At 43.9% G+C, this 17,979-nt stretch overlaps 1 protein-coding gene across 6 annotated transcripts in view; it reads left to right on the top strand.

The window, feature by feature from the left end:
• The window catches only part of PTPRE (protein tyrosine phosphatase receptor type E), a 147,527-nt gene that overhangs the window by 52,039 nt on the left and 77,509 nt on the right, over window positions 1-17,979 (top strand). For 2 of the 6 annotated variants that reach the window (XM_044445594.1, XM_044445593.1), the window contains exon 2: window positions 2,591-2,760. The exons of the other annotated variants lie outside the window; for them this stretch is intronic. In XM_044445594.1, coding sequence (XP_044301529.1) covers window positions 2,591-2,760 — 170 coding nt within the window. The remainder of the gene's footprint in view (window positions 1-2,590; window positions 2,761-17,979) is intronic. 6 annotated transcript variants of the gene reach the window in all.

Below are 17,979 nucleotides of genomic sequence, written 5' to 3' on the forward strand. Positions count from 1 at the left end.
ACGACGGCGCCAGGCGGACCTCTCTGGGGAGCACATTCCATAGATTGGGCGCCACCGCAGAAAAAGCCCTCCTCCGAGTACCTACCCTCCTAATTTCTTTCACGGAGGGTTCCCAGAGAAGGGCCTCTCCCGCAGATCTCAAGGGGCGGGCGGGCATATATGAATGTAAGCGCTCCTTCAGGTAACCAGGTCCCAAGCCATTTAGGGCTTTATAGGTCATAACCAACACCTTGAATTGGGTCCAGACTTCAAAGGGAAGCCAGTGAAGCTGTCGGAGGACTGGAGTCATGTGAACATAACGCCCTGTCCCCGTCAGCAACCTGGCAGCTCTATTTTGAACCAACTGAAGTATCCAGACCATCTTCAAGGGAAGCCCCACGTAAAGCGCATTACAGAAGTCAAGGCGGGAAGTCACCAGCGCGTGTGTCACCGTTGCCAGGCAGTCGTACTCCAGGTAGGGGCTCAGCTGATTAATCAGCCGAAGCTGAAGGAAAGCGCTCCTCGCCACCGCTGTCACCTGAGCTTCCAATGAAAGCTCCAGGTCGAGGAGTACTCCTAAGCTGCAGACCTTGTCCCTAAGAGGGAGTGCAACCCCATTCAGGGCCAGGTCAAATCCACCCTCTCCGAAGCCCGATCCGCCAACCAACAGGACCTCCGTTTTGTCTGGATTGAGTTTCAGTTTATTGGCTCTCATCCAACCCATAACCTCGGCCAAGCACCGGTTCAGCACAGCCACTGCCTCACCTGGATTAGTGGAAAATGAGAGGTAGAGTGGGGTATCATCAGCGTACTGATGATTCCGTAGCCCACACCTCCTGATGACCTCTCCCAGCGGTTTCATATAGATGATAAACAGCAAAGGGGACAAAATGGAGCCCTGTGGTACTCCATGGCATAGCTGCCATGGTGCAGAGCCATAGTGCCCCAGCACTACCTTCTGGAATCGGCCGTTGAGATAGGAGCAGAACCACTGCAAAGCAGTGCCTCCGACTCCCAATCCCGCTAGCCTATCCAGAAGGATACCATGGTCGATGGTATCGAAAGCCGCTGAGAGGTCCAGAAGAACCAACAGGGACGCACTCCCCCTGTCCTTCTCCCTGCACAGGTCATCGTACAGGGCGACCAAGGCAGATTCAGTACCGTACCCGGGTCTGTATCCTGATGCCTTGATTTTTATATGCTGAGGTTTCCAGTGTTATTTCTTTTAATGGTAACATGTCTATATGCAGAATTATAGAACTAATTTTTGATGGCTTTGATTTTAAAATCCATTTCAAAATAGTGCATAAAGGGAGATTTCCTGAGATTAACAACTCTTGGCTGAGTCCGGATGATGACATATGATGATGTCATACAAGCATTTCTATGTTGGAATATATTTTGCAAACTTCATAGTGCTCTTCAACTGCAACTTCAACTCCATAGTGCTCTTCAAATGACCTGATCCTGAAACTCCAACTTTCAGGATCAGGTCATTGACTGCTGCCTGGTCTATTGGGAAAGTACATGGTCTCAGCAATCTGATCATGTCTTCCTGCCTGACCTCCTATGGCTGCCCTAAACAACCAGAACTTCTGGAGCATCCAGTTGTTGGAACCCACGAAAGACTGATAAATGCATATTCCTGTATAATAAATTACAGGAGCAGCAAAATAGGGAGTCACGTAATCATGCTACTTTGTAAAAAGGCAACAAAGCATTTTGTGGGTAGCATGGCTTTCTGAAGAAAAATGCATGTGTTAATAACACTATTCTTAATTTACTCATGTTTGGGCATTTCTCAATAATAATGGAAGAATGTACTGGGATTTGATATATCTGTAACTGTGGAAAGATGAGCTTATAAATCCCACTTAACAGGCATGGGAAACTAACTTTTAAATTACCTCCTTGTAGGACATTTAAAAGGAAGTAAAAAAGGAGGTAGTGTTTATTTTCTGAAACACTATATCAGAAAATAGTGTTTCTATTACTCAACCATATTTCTTTCTTCACAGAAGTTCTTGCAGGTGGTGCAGTGGTTTAAACCGCTGTGCTGCTGGGCTGGTAGATTGAAAGGTTGCTGGTTCGAATCTGCACAACGGGGTGAGTTCCCGTTGCTCCCTCCCAGCACCTGCCAACCTTGCAGTTCAAAAGCATGCAAATTCGAGGAGATAAAAAGGTACCACTTCGGTGGGAAGGTAACGGCGTTCCGTGCACTTCGGTGTACAAATGTAAACATTCTGCTGTATAATTCAGTATGGTACTAGGTATCCAGAGCATGCATTGACATGTTATCTCTGTCCTCACAATCAGAGATGCAGTGATAGTCTTGTTGAAAATGCAGTTCAATGAAGTTGAATGAGAATAGATTACTCTTCAAATTATTTGAAGAATCCCATAAATTCCCATTATCAAAACTGGATTTGGCAAAGAACAAGAGTGCAACAACATTTGAATTAATTGTCATTTGACTGGATCTTTATCTAAGGCCTTAATGCTATACCTAGTTATCTGGAAGTTAGCTCCATTGGGTTAGGAACATAGGATGCTTAAGAGAAACTGAATCAGAAAACAGGTCTACCAAGCCCAATATTGTTGACGCTGACAGGCAGCAAACCTCCAGGATTGTAGACCCATCTCCTTCCACGCCGCCCGGACCATCGCGTCGCCACTTTGCAGCGATGCCCCCGTGGCCACCGGCTGCTGCGCCGCCCTCCAGAGGCCAGGACCACCGGCCCAGGACCCAGGACCCGGCTCCGGCCTGCCTCCCTCGCACAGGTGAGAGGCGTGCCAGGACAGCGCGGAGCTCAGGGAGGGCCCTGCGACCCATAAAGTGCCGGTGGCTGGCCAGGGCTGGCGGCCAAGGGGCTGGCGGCCAAGGGGCTTGCGGCCGAAGGGCGGTCTCTGCCGTTTGGGAGCCGTTCGGGGGCTGAGCGGGGGGCTGGGCTGGCCAGGGGCTATGTTTTAAATTGGTCCACCGGCCGTGCTGCACTGCTCTGTCACTGTTGCTGCTGCTGCCGCCGGACTGGGGCATACTGCCGAGCTGGGGGCCAGCTAACGCCGCTCCTGCGGCCATCGCTGGACCACCCTGGGCATGGAGGATGCCAGGGCCACGTTAGGCCCACCGCCGATGGCGCGGAGGAAGATGCTGTCATCTTCCTGCCTAATGGGTTTCCACGCCCCTCCCTGCTCCCCCTGCCGGTGCCGGCCTGGGGCAGGGCGGGCTTGGAGCTCCCTCCCCCTATGGACATTGGCTGAATTCTGCGGCTCAGTTTTTCTGCTGGGCCGCACTGCGCAGTCACTGCCGCTGCCGCCGTCGTCAGACTGGGGCACATCGCTGAGGGAAGGGGGAGTTTTTTAAATTGTTTTTATAATTTTATTGTATTTTAATCTGTGTTAATTTGTTTTTATGGAGTCGTCCCTGGCCATGTCGATGTTTGTGTTTCCTGGGGAGCGCGGGAGCGCTGCCATTGGGGTGGTCATGGGTAATGGACGTAATAGTGGTGGGGACTTAATGTGTTGGCGTAGAAGAAGGAGGGACAGATGGTTGACACCTGTCCCTCCTTCTGGTTTTGCCCCCAGCCAGAGGGTTCCAGGTAGTCTTGTCAACTGCCCCTCGGGCCTGACGGTGCTGTTGCTCAATGCCAGGTCGGTCAACAATAAATCTTCCCTCATCCATGACTTGATTGCGGATGAGGGGGCCGACCTGGCTTGCATAACGGAAACCTGGGTGGGAGGGGGGGGATGTCACCCTCTCTCAAATGTGCCCGCCCGGGTATCTGGTTCAGCACTGTTCACGCCCGGAGGGGAGGGGAGGGGGAGTCGTTTTGGTTTACCGAGCCTCCATCTCTCTCACGGGACTTCCGGTCCCTTCGAGACCAGGGCTGGAGTGCCTCTGCTTGGTGTTGGGCAACTGAGACAGATTGGGGATTCTGTTGGTGTACCGTGCACCCTTCTGTCCAACAGTCTCCCTGCCTGAGCTGACGGAGATCGTCTCGGACCTGGTGTTGAGGACTCCCAGGATGTTGGTCCTGGGGGACTTCAATCTCCATGCCGAGACTGGTCTGACCGGGGCGGCTCAGGACTTCATGGCCTCCATGACGGCCATGGGGCTGTCTCAACATGTCACCGGCCCGACCCATGAATGTGGACACACTCTGGACCTGGTTTTCTTGACGGGGCAGGAAGAGGGTGGTCTGAGGGTGAGGAATTTATGTTTGACTACCCTGTCATGGTCAGATCACTTCCTGGTGAGGTTTGTGCTTGAGAGCGACCTCTCCCTCTGCAAGGGTACGGACCCGATTGTGTGGGTCCGCCCCTGGAGCCAGATGGATCCAGATGGATTCCTGAAGGCCCTGGGGGAGTTTCCGGCTGACAAGACTGGTGCTCCTGTCGAGGCTCTGGTCGAACTGTGGAACGGGGAGATGACCAGGGCTGTGGACACGATCTCTCCTAAGCGTCCTCTCCCACCGGGCAGAGCCCACTCTTCCCCTTGGTATACACCTGAATTGCGGGCGATGAAGCAGGTTGGGAGACAGCTAGAACGTAGGTGGAGGAGATCACAGGATGAATCTGACCGAACACACTTGAGAGCCCACTATCGGGCCTATGCTGTGGCGGTGAGGGCGGCGAAAAAGAGGTTTTTTTCCTTTTCCATTGCCTCCTCAAAATGCCATCCAGCGGAGCTTTTTTGAGTGGTGCAAGTCCTGGTTCGTCCAGGTCCTAAGAAAGATCTGGTTCCACTCTCAAAGGCCTGCTGTGACGACTTTGCCATGCATTTCAGGGAGAAAATTGCTCAGATTCGTCACGAGCTAGACACCACTAGTGAATCAGAGGTTTCTGGGGAGACACCAATGCTGCCACCTGGTCCTGAATTATTGGATGAATTTCAGTTATTGCGGCCTGATGATGTGGACAAGGTGCTTGGATGAGTACGTCTCACCACTTGCCTATTGGACCCTTGCCCATCTTGGTTAATAAATAATTCCAAGCACGGGATTGGGATCTGGATCTTGGAAGTGGTTAACGCTTCTCTGAGGGAGGGTCGGGTGCCTGCCCCTTTAAAGGAGGCGGTAGTCCAACCGCTTCTGAAGAAGGCGTCACTGGATCCAGAGATGGCCACTAATTATAGACCAGTGGCCAACATCCCGTTTCTGGACAAGGTGTTAGAGCGGATGGTGGTGGGACAACTCCAAGCTCTCTTGGATGAAACTGATTATCTGGACCCATTTCAGTCCGGCTTCAGACCCGGGTACGGTACTGAATCTGCCTTGGTCGCCCTGTACGATGACCTGTGCAGGGAGAAGGACAGGGGGAGTGCGTCCCTGTTGGTTCTCCTGGACCTCTCAGCGGCTTTCGATACCATCGACCATGGTATCCTTCTGGATAGGCTAGCGGGATTGGGGGTCGGAGGCACTGCTTTGCAGTGGTTCCACTCCTATCTCAATGGCCGATTCCAGAAGGTGGTGCTGGGGGACTATGGCTCTGCACCATGGCAGCTATGCCAAGGAGTACCGCAGGGGTCCATTTTGTCCCCTTTGCTGTTTAACATCTACATGAAACCTCTGGGAGAGGTCATCAGGAGGTGTGGGCTGCGGAATCATCAGTATGCTGATGATACCCAGCTCTACCTCTCGTTTTCCACCAATCCAGGTGAGGCAGTGGCTGTACTGAACTGGTGCCTGGCCAAGGTAATGGGCTGGATGAGGGCCAATAAACTGAAGCTCAATCCAGACAAGACGGAGGTCCTGTTGGTTGGCGGATCGGGCTTCGGAGAGGGTGAATTAAACTTAGTCCTGAATGGGGTTGCACTCCCTCTTAGGGACAAGGTCCGCAGCCTGGGAGTGCTCCTCGACCCAGAGCTTTCATTGGAAGCTCAGGTGACAGCAGTGGCGAGGAGCACTTTCCTTCAGCTTCGGCTGATCCATCAGCTGTGCCCCTACCTGGAGTACGACTGCCTGGCGACAGTGACACACGCACTGGTGACTTCCCGCCTTGACTTCTGTAACGCGCTCCATGTGGGGCTACCCTTGAAGACGGTCCGGATACTTCAATTGGTTCAAAATAGAGCTGCCAGGCTGCGGATGGGGACTGGGTGTTATGTTCACATGACTCCAGTCCTCCGTCAGCTTCACTGGCTTCCCATTGAAGTCCGGGCCCAATTCAAGGTGTTGGTGATGACTTATAAAGCCCTAAACGGCTTGGGTCCTGGTTACCTGAAGGAGCGCTTACATCCATATATGCCCGCCCGCCCCTTGAGATCTGCAGGATATGCCCTTCTCCAGGAACCCTCCGTGAAAGAAATTAGGAGGGTAGGTACTCGGAGGAGGGCTTTCTCTGCGGTGGCGCCCAATCTATGGAATGCGCTCCCCAGAGTGGTCCACCTGGCGCCGTCGTTATTTGTTTTTTGGCGCCAGGTGAAGACCTTTTTATTTAAACGTCATTTTAATTGTTAATATTATTTGCTTATTTTATCTGGCCAGGGTGACTTATTTTATATTGTTAATTTGTTGCATATTTTGAATGTATTACATTTTAATTTTATGTTGTGAGCCGCCCCGAGGCTTCGGCGAATGGGGCGGCATAGAAATGTTTTGAATAAAATAAATAAAAATAGACCAGTTTCCCTTCCTCACGCAGCCTGGAGAAATCTGAAACCTTCTGCATGCAAAACATGTATTCTGTCATTATGCTACAGCCCCCTGAACTTGTGAGTTGACTTAGGACTGTGTAACTCAATAGATAATTGCAAAGAAAAACAGGTATGAGAGAGCAGTTCACTTTCAAATGAAGAACAAACAATAGTTGTGCTGTATTATGGGGTGTGCAATGGGGAGAGAATATGAAACTTCGTTCAAAGGTTGCAGGTCGTGTGATGGAAATGTTTCATTGTGGTTATCCAACAACAGAATTGCACATTTTGTTTTTATAACAAGAACTTCATGCTGCATCCAACTTTCCTGTATTGTCAAAAATATGAAAACATTACCAGACTAGATTGCCTCTGACCCTGTTGAGATCATTGCTTATTTCAATTGGCCTGATTTTTCCTCACTATGCAGTCAGCTTGTTTCATTTATATGTATATAGAGTTATTGTGAGTATCAGGTCATGAAGGTGCTGATTTGGCTCTTAACGGGTTGTTCATATTGCACAAAGGTTTATTCCATGTGATGTGTGCCGGACTGGCTCCAAGACTATTAGTGAAATCAGCCTGTTCGTTTGGTTTAATAAAATCTGCCTGGGGTTCAGTCTTTATAATGCATTCATAGCATTTGCTATTTTCTTCCTCTGATACCAAGCTTCTTTTTGCAAAGCCAGAGATTTTCACTATTTCAAGTGCTCCCTTGCTGCCTTGTAAACTTAAATGGAGATTGACTTCTGGAAGCACCCTTTGTTGCTTTCATAGCAGTTCCATTTCAGTCACCTATCACCTATCAAATAATAAGTAGTGTTTTGCTAGGTTTCCTAAAGCACCACCATTGTTTAGATAGATCCCCTTCCTTCCATTCTCTGATCTCCGTTGTCTCTGTAAGTGTTCATTCTTTTGTTGAGGTGAGTTGGAGTTCGGAGAATTGCGAGCACTGTGTTCTCTCCATTCCAAATGCCTGAACTGTATTTGTGTGGAGTTCCAGGGTCTCTTAACAATGGCTGAAACAGCTATGAGTTTCCCCAAGGCCACCTTTTCCACTTTCTTTGAAGATTTGTGTGTGGTTACACATTTCAGTCTTCAGTTCCACCTAGACAAGGCCAAACTCTGTGTACAGTGTTGGATCAGTGCTCTCGGGCCCTTGTAGCATACGAAGAGGTGCTTAGAGTGGCGTAACGGCTCAGTCCAGGCCCTATAAAAGGCCAGGACCCTCCTAACATCAAGGAGGTAGAGTGTGGCCTTGATGGGGGGGGTGGGGTTGGGGAAGAAAGCAGGAAGGGCAAAGTCCTAGTTGATGTGAAACGGAGACGTCACCTTAGGGACGAAACAAGGGTCAGGGTGGAGGGTGACCGTGTCCCTGTGGAACGTGGTGAAGGAAGAATCGATCAGCTCACTGACTCATTGAGCAGAGGTCTGATCTGAAGCGACTCAAAGTGCAGTTGAAAAGGAACTGAGGGACTGGGCAGGAGCCCCCCCCCCCTTTATGCTGCCTGCACAGGGGAAGGGCCGGGCTCCCGTCCACTCCATGGTGCCAAGCTTTGGAAATCTAATCCTATCGAAGCCTCGTGCTCCACGGCAAGCCCATAGGTGTGATTGCACGGAGACCATGAAGAATATGCCAGCAGCAATGGCCTTGCAGGGGACCTTAAAAACCAGCAACTTTAATTAGAAGGAAATACTAACAATCTTTTTGCTGTGGGTACAGTGTCATAAGATTTATAATTTTTGTCACAAGTTATCTACCCCTGTAATAATTATAATTGATCTTCAAATGATAGATAACAAATGAAATTCTTAACTTCTTTTAAACTGTGGTAGGTTGTTTAAACAAAATAATCTTTTGGAGGATTTTTCGCTAGTGATACCATTCATTACTTATAGAGAATAAATAATTGCAAGGCTAGTGTCTTGAACTGTGAATTTAAAAATCTATCAACAGCAAGCTTGATATGTTTATGATGAGTTGGGTTATAAAAAGAGGCTCCTGAAAAAGGAAATTAAAATCATTTTGTGTAGCTCCTAGAAATAAATGTTATCAGTCTAGAAACTTGTACATTTGTTTTATCTTAATCAAGAAATGACAATGACACTTCTTTAAACTTTCATTGAGAACTGTATTCAGGAAAACTTCAATGTCATGACAGAATAGTGTTGGTGAACCGGACAGCTTTATGCACCCTTGATTTAACATAGCAGAGTTACAAGGTGCCTTTTTCCCTGGACAGTCCCACACCCTGTGAGAAAACAGCAGTGTGAGATGTGGGGCTTGAGCTGATTGATATCAGCTTTGTGGGATCAGATTAGCATAGGCTGAAATTCCCTGTGTACTACTCATATAGGCTTGTACTATAGGTCTCCCTAAATTAGAAAGTCTTCTAATGGCTTCTCAATATGAATGTAATATCCTGATGTGTGCTACCAGTAAGGGTTTTACTGAAAGAGATGTTGAAGATGGCATTCTACATGATGCTTGGCCCATTCCAGGGATAGGGAATATCTAGATCCAGTATGCATTCATTGTGAATCCAGTGTGCATTTCCCAAAGTAGCACAGATCTATTCATTCCTTTGAAGTTATGCATATTGTTAAGTTAGTATTATTATTATTATTATTATTATTATTATTATTATTATTATTATAACATTTCTATGCTGCCCCTTGCTGAAGCCTCGGGGCGGCTTACAACACAATAAAATACATTGAAATACAATACATTGAAATACAATAGAACATAATAAATTACCATTAAATACAAAAATACAAAAAATACACTGAGTTTCAAACATAATAACATAAAATTAAAAATAACAGTATAAAATAAGTAAATAAATAGTATAGGAGGAGAAAAGAGAAGGAAGAAGAAATTGCCCTGGCCAGATCATATATTTTAACAATTAAAATGATGTTTAAATAAAAAGGTCTTTACCTGGCACCGAAAAACCAGTAACGATGGTGCCAGGCGGACCTCTTTGGGGAGTGAATTCCATAGGTTGGGCGCCACCGCAGAGAAAGCCCTCCTCCGAGTACTTACTCTCCTAATTTCTTTCATGGAGGGTTCCCGGAGAAGGGACTCTCCCGCAGATCTCAAAGGGCGGTCGGGCATATACGGACGTAAGCGCTCGTTCAGGTAGCCAGGACCCAAGCCGTTTAGGGCTTTATATGTCATAATCAACACCTTGAATTGGGCCCGGGCTTCAATGGGAAGCCAGTGAAGCTGACGGAGGACTGGAGTCATGTGAGCATAACACCCCGTCCCCGTCAGCAACCTGGCAGCTCTATTTTGCACCAATTGAAGTGTTCGGACCGTCTTCAGGGGAAGCCCCGTGTAAAGCGCGTTACAGAAGTCTAGGCGGGAAGTCACCAGCGTGTGTGTCACCGTCGCCAGGCAGTCGTACTCCAGGTAGGGGCGCAGCTGATTAATCAGCCAAAGCTGAAGGAAGGCGCTCCTCGCCACCGCTGTCACCTGAGCTTCCAAAGAAAGCTCCAGGTCGAGGAGTACTCCTAAGCTGCGGACCTTGTCCCTAAGAGGGAGTGTTGCACCATTCAGGACCAGGTCAAATCCACCCTCTCCGAAACCCGATCCGCCAACCAACAGGACCTCCGTCTTGTCTGGGTTGAGTTTCAGTTTATTGGCCCTCATCCAGCCCATTACCTCGGCCAAGCACCGGTTCAGCACAGCCACTGCCTCACCTGGATTAGTGGAAAAGGAGAGGTAGAGCTGGGTATCATCAGCGTATTGATGATTCTGCAGCCCACACCTCCTGATGACCTCTCCCAGCGGTTTCATATAGATGTTAAATAGCAGAGGGGATAGAATGGAGCCCTGCGGTACTCCATGGCATAGCTGCCATGGCGCAGAGTTAATAAGTTAATAAGTTTGCTGTACTTTGATTAATTTGTGCTACAAAGGCATTGCATCATGATGTTAATTGCTTAAGGTTGAAGCCATTGTACTCTAAAACCTTAAAATTATTAACTTACCAGTTTCAATAGAGTAATTCTGGAGCAAGGAGACATTATTTGTGCCATGATATTGTTTCAACTGCATTCATACCCCATGATGACTGTATGATTTAAGAATATGAACAATATTAAATTTATTTGGCTTAGGAGAACTCAAGTCGTACTATTGATTATGATAAATCTCTTTTTCCACATGTAAAATTAATAGTTGATTCATTAAAATAATGAAAAATTTTCATAATATTTGAAAAATGGCTAACAGAACCATATTTTTAAAAGCCTCTGCAATCTCGTCACCACTGTATAACAGGCTTTTTTCTTGCATTTATCCATTTGTATTTTTACTGCTAGCAGTCACATCCCAGAACTATGGTGACATTTAGTCTGGCTGCCCATTGTAATATGTGTGTCTTAGTAACTCAGTTCCTCCACAGAATACTATAATCATTGCTTTATTTACCTACTCATTCATGGCATATGTACATATATTTTCTTTTTGTTGCCCACGCCTACCCAGTTATAACTCTGAAAAATTCTCTTAAATGATAGTGCAAGCAAATAATCCTCTTCTCAACCTGCAATAAAAATGGATGATGTGTAAGCTTATATTGCATTCCAAAATATGTGAAATGATATATAGGGTAAAATAAAATTCATTGTTTGTGTAAGTTTTTTCTTTTGTAAGATTTTTCTATTATTCTTTCCTTGTTCTTCCACATGCCATATCTCAAGCTCATATTGCACTGTTATTCAGTTTTGTCTTGGGGTGGGTGGGTGAAAAATTCCATTATCTAATACAAATTTACATTATCTTTCAGCTATATTTTTAGTGGCAGCTACTTTTAAAAAAGCTAATATGATACTAATTTAAGATTAAATTACGATATAAATGTGGATAAGCAGTGACACTAATGATTGGTTCTATAGTCTGAAAATGTGATGTATTATATAATCAATGGTAATATTTGCTTATCATGGTGAATAAAGCATAGGCTGCTATCACTATATTCAGTTTAATTAGGCACACAATTAAATCTCTCTAATCCAATCTCAGAAAACCAAATGTCAGCAGCATTTTTCAAAACCACAGGGATCTGCTAGAGGCTGTCTAACATCTTCAGACAAAACCTAATTTCAAAGTCCTGATAGGAAAGCATTACTTTTGGTACACAGCTTGTGAAATACTGATGTGCAGTTATCTGTCATTGTTTGAAAAAAAACCCTCCAGATAAAGTACTGTGTTCTGAATATTAAGAATACCTTCATATTGAGGTGTGCCTTGTAAGTAAAAAGGATAATCTTGCACCCAACTCTTTTCCTTTTATTTAGTTGTTTCTATTGTCATCTCATGCATTTTCTTTCTAAGTTATGAGTCAACAGTGCATGTTTAACTCTTCCAGAGCAATGCATCCAACAATTATAGAATGATCATGAGAGCTGGGTTTCAGCAAGGGGGCTTTTTTGGGCAATGGTAGATAGAGTGTTCTGTGTTTGCAGTTAGTTTCTGGAAAATTTACAGGCAGGAGACAACTTGAGCTATAGCAAATAGTGCACATATTTGAATTGTATGTTTGTGTAGTATTTGGAGTGGATGTTTGAAAGATTTGCACAAGAAGAGGAAGAAAATTGTTGATTTTATTTATTGATTTTAACAACTTTGGCCAGGATGTCTCCAACTGTATTTTATTGTACTAATGATATTTATTTATTTGTAAGCCGCCCCGAGGCTTAGGTGAATGGGGCGGCATATAAGTCTGCCAAATAAATAAATAAATAAAATACATGGCACAACTGATTCTTTTTCTGCCTTGGATTCTAACATTTACCATTAAGTTCCTACCAAATACTTACATTGGTAGGAAAATTGGTGTGCATTCTTGAAGTTTGTGGATTCTGTCACAGATTTCAAACCACTGACTCCAGTCCTTTGAATTCTTCTTTTCAAGTGGAAGTCAATGTGTAGGGTGGGCCAGAGGGGGGCATGATTGTCTCTGCAACCCCTGATTGAATCATGTTTAGTCTTTTAGGTGCTCAAAATGACCTCCACCAATGTTGTAACATCCCTGGAACATATTGCCAACAAAACACAAAATCTGGTTGGCACCAATGTCCATAAATGCTTGGGAAATGAACTCCTTAAGTTCATCCACTGTGTGAAGTCCTTCATGACCTGATCAGTACTGTTTATCTACTTTTGGCCCACCCTGTATGAAGCCTTTCAATCAACTGGGACCCTGTTGGCCATGGTGGCTGAAGCCTAACTAACTTCCATTATTAGCTTCCATTTTAAAAATTGCCAAACCCTATGTGGGCAAGCAATAATGCAAAGTGGAGCTGGGAGTAGGCAGACTGGTAAATTCCCTGAAGTTTTGGATTGAAATACTAATTCTTTTGTTACCTGGCAGAAAGTAGTTATGCAGCCTTCACTAGGCTGTGGAATAGAGACTTCTAATTAGATTAAGCTTCCCTGATTTACTTTTCATATGCACCCTGCCTCTCAATTGTATTCATCAATTTATGCATTTTATTCTGATTTATATATCTCCACTTTCTAGGCAAAATGCCTTCTGAAGGTAACTGTTAGTGCATTAAAACCAGACAATATTTAGAAAAATATAAACGGAGGAGCCAAAAAAAGAGAAAATAAAATCAATGCCCCTTCCACAAGTCTGCCCACCCTGTTTAAAAGTGGGCTGTGGCAGGTCCAGCCAAAGCTCTCCCGGGAAAATATTCCATAATCTGGATGCTACTACAGAAAAGTCCCTTTCCCTCTCCCAGATGCTGCTCTCACTTTTCTTTGCCACTGTAGCATTTGGGAAGTTTGTTGGGGGTTTAATCTAGTCCGGCTTCCCCATCTGCCATTGCTATTTTTGCTATCCGGAATCAAACTAGCCTCCTTGTGTAATCCTTATGACCTTGGTGCAGAACCAGGACAAGGCTGTAGCTCTCACTCTTTGGCTTATGCAAAAGGCTTTCACCTCTGGCCAGTCCAGCTCTTTTTATGCATGTGGGCGGCGGGGGGATGGCTGAGAGTGTCTGCAGTTCCAGTCATGCTCCCAATCAGCCTCCAAATTAAGCAAAGAAGTTTGCTGTCCCTTTCATAGACTGACACAGAAGAAGTTTGCCTTTTAGCTAGAAATACCTTGCTCTGTGTTTGTATGTCCATACAGGTTCTGGTTTCCTGACAAATAAATTCTTTTTGTCTACAGTATCGTATTTTCTGTGGATTTAAGGTTTTTGTAACTGCCCACCTATAAACATGCTGTGGTACACTTTATTTATAGACTTGTAGGGGTTATATTAAAAATTTAGTCATCTCTCTAGTTCTATCCCTTTTTATTCGGTGTGATTTTGAATTGTTTGGGGAAAGCATCTAAGGGAGCATACAAAGAAGGTTGGTGATGTACTGCTTGGCTCTACAGTCTGTCACAGTGTCCATATTTGCTTTAATTGCTGTGTGCTCTGCCACAGTGCTTTCTGTCAGCTGCACAGCTTTAGACAGAGGTTGATCTAAATATTTACTGCCTCTGTTCTCAGAAACATAGAAATAAAGTGAGTCGGAAGTGGTCTCCTGGGCCATCTAGTCTGACCCCCAACTCCAGCTGACTCCGTTCATGTAATCCCCAACAATGCATGAAACTGCATACAATCTCCAGAAATTGCATGCAAAAGTATGCAGTTATGTATGAAACAGAAATACACATTATTCTACCTAGGGTTACACACATGAAATACGTAGAAACCAAGCAATCTCAAATCTCAGCTGGCCTTAATTATTAGAGTGCAGTTTCTGTGTGTGTGTGTGTTTACATGCAGAGCACTGAACTGCAGGCAAAGATGAGACTGGTTATTTTACTACTTGATTATCATTTCCATCTTTCTATTTCAGGCATGTGCAATTATGAAAACAACTCACTGATTATCACAGGGTTACAACCAATCACCATTCTTCAGTGTGAACCTGTAAATAGCAGTCGTGTACACTATGACAAGACATCAGTATACCAGTCATGTTTATCCTAATTTTTTATTTTTTATTATTCTGTTGGTAAACTAGCTGTGATTTATATCCAATTGTTAATTGCTATAGCTGCATTTTTAAAAATTCATTACATAAAGTGTACAGCAACCACTCTCTGGCTTGAAAGATTGCAGCTTCACACATTTCCTGCCATGTACACACAGGGCAGGTATTAAATAGCTCAAGTATGCCAGCCTACGTAATCATACCAATTACTGCTTATATCATGGTCTAAAGAGTTATTTCAAATACTCAGTAGCTTGATAATGATCAGTGGTATCTTAAGTTTTAAAATGTGAACAGTAGATATACTCTTCTGGTGTCAGTAAGGTTCATTTTAACATTGCTTTCCACGAGGGAGTATAAGTAAAGACGGTTATGGTAAGAACCAATTGTATAAACATCTGTCTGAGTTTATATTATGGAATAACTGATTACTATTCCCTTCAGACAGCAAAATAATCATTTCTAGGGCACAATCCCTAGAAACAAGTTAAGCAGAAAATCTTTGAGAAAAACTTTAAAAAGATAAAACATAAAAACTGACAGGAACTGAAAATAACAGATTCACCCCACCCTTTAGGAAAGGAAATCTCTAGAACTGTGTGTGTGTGTGGGGGGGTGTCTTCAGAGCTGCGGAAATTGACACAAAGCATCTCCCCTTCCTTCCCACCAGGAAGAATATTTTGAGTTGGACTCCACAGCTAGAAAAACCTTCCAGATCAAACCTCTGGAAACAAGGATCTGCTGCAAATGCCGCTTCTTCAACAATTAATAGAATGTCTTTCTGGCACCAAACTTTTAAACTCCCTTCCCAAGGAGGCCTACACAGCTACCCCTAAAATTAAGAGACAGTGGGTACAATCTTTAGAAAAAAGCTGTCTCAGCAAAACAATCATTGTGGGATGGGTCATTGTGACATGAGAACCCAGTCATTCTTTCACTCAGTCTCACATATACTTATTCCTTCTCCTTCCCACCAAACTTAATGATTAAAACTTCACCACTATTGCCATATACTGCAAGCAGAAAATAACTTCTTTATTTTAATCATAAAAGGGTTTAGGCAACTGGGTGGATTTCTCAGAAAAGGGATAGGCACCACAAAAATTACTCTTATGCTGTTTGAGCCTTGATTTGACATAAACTTAGCATCAATGAACTGTTTATAATTGTTTTATATACTGCTTTGTTTGTTCCTTGTGGTAGATATTTTTTTCTTAACATGTTTTTAAATTACAGCTGTAAGATCTAGGAAGCCATTGATGCAATAGACATCATTAAAGTACTTACTCTAGAATGTATATGTACTTTATTTCAGTGCAATATACCACACATTGAAAATAGCTACAAAAATACTCATGAAAATTTAGGGCTGTATTTGAGTTCCACTCATTTATTCCTTGCGACTCATATGTTGTGTAAATGCTAGCTTCTGGCCTGCACAATTTTGAGGCTGATGAGGTGTTTTGTTTATATAATAGATTATTGACAAATTTGTCAAGACCATTACTTACACATAGTCTCCTGAGGTACAATGCAGTCCAGATGCCCCTGTCCTCCAGACTAGGAAGCTTATGGAGATCCTATGCCGGGCAGAGAGCATGTTGCAGCAAAGGTCACTTCTATGCTATTCTCACCATGCAAAGCTTTGAGATGGCCGGTTTTGTCTGCCTAAGTGCAGCACTTTGCAGGGGGAAGAAAAGAAGCTGAAGCACCACCAGATCTGTCTCCTCTGCTCTGCTCTCCCCTCCTAGCTCACAAAACCTCTTCACCAAGGTAGTGATAGCAGTCTCAAAGAAGTATCTAGCATAGTTCTTTCCTTGCCAGCTGTGATGACAGAGAGGATACACCAAGCCTTGAATCCCAGCTCTGACCTTGGAGCAAGCTTCTGAGTATGGAGCTGGGATTCCAAAGAATTCTATGGCGATCTAGATGATGTTTAGTGGGCATAGGACTGCACCAGTAATTGTGTAGCCATGCCTATAGAAATAATTGCAAATACATTAATAGTGAACTAATAGAACAGTTCTATTGCTGTCGGTTATAACTTTACTACTTTTTGAACAATGATCCCCTCAAGTAGAATCTGACATAACTTAGGTGTTATTGCTTTGTTTCTAGTCATGTGTTGAAAAGAAGACACAGATAGCAATGGAGTCAATTGATAGTAGCTTATTTTGTAGTTAGCGAGGTTGTCAGTTACCAGTGAAATAATAAGTGTCTGCATAAGGCTGAAAATATTTGATTTGAGATCTTTCTATAATACTTTAGGGAAAGACTGATGATGTAAACAGTATTACTGAATTAGAATCCTTGACCTTTTACTACGTGTTCATGCCCTTCAGAAATACTTTCCAGGATTTGTTGTCTCATATATAAGAACCAATAACTTTTAGTAAAATATGACCCAAAACAACACTCATACCACACTCTTACTTTCCATTATTACATGTTCTAACTAAACTGTAAAGCTACTAGGATTTGTGTGGCTGCTGGTATAGTTTTATAAGGTAAAAAGATGAACTACTTTTTTCCATTTCCATTTTTATGTATTATGTATTAAGAAGTAAAATCCTTAAACTAAGTTATTTTTGAATAAATAGCCCTTTTAAAATATAATGGGTTCAATTCCATTTGTATATATAGTTATAGGCACAGGAATTGTGCAAGGCTGTTTTTGGCATAGCCCAACATTCTACTTTATTAGAGGACAGACCTCTGTTTTGGAGAATTGGCAGGTGACCATCCTCTATTTAAAGTTATTCTATTATTATCACTATTTCTATACCATCCTACAGTCTTTCAAGGCTGAGCATATGCAGTTCTTGCAGTCTCTCCTAATAGGCATGTTTCCAAACCCTGGATCATTTTTGCTGCCATCCTTTGGACACTTTCTTAATCTTGGTGTCTAGAACAGGACACAGTATTCCAGATGAGGTCTGACAAATGAGGAGCATTATTTGACGTAATACTTCTATTAACACATCTCAAAATAGCATTTGCCCTTCTTGCGGATGCATCACATTGTTGACTCATATTTAGCCTGTTGTCTACAAGAACTTCAAGACCTTTTTCTTTTTCAGTTCTATTGAGCCACATATTCCCCATCTTGTATTGATGCATTTGGTTTCTTTTTCCTAGGTGGCAGACTTGGCATTTGTTCCTATTGAATCTCATTTTTGTTGCTTTCAGCCCAGCATTCAAATTTATCAAGATCTGTTCTCACTGCAGTTCACTTTTTGCTAGTTTGTTTATCAGAATGTCATGGGACATTATGTTAAAAGCATTTCTAAAGTCAAGGTAGATTATATCCACAATATTCCCACTGTCTGTTTGGGAGTTACCCAGTCAAAAAATGAGA

The sequence above is a fragment of the Varanus komodoensis genome, unplaced genomic scaffold (genome assembly GCF_004798865.1).
Source record: "Varanus komodoensis strain SLA01 unplaced genomic scaffold, ASM479886v1 scaffold49, whole genome shotgun sequence".
In the NCBI taxonomy this organism is placed as follows: Eukaryota; Metazoa; Chordata; class Lepidosauria; order Squamata; family Varanidae; genus Varanus; species Varanus komodoensis.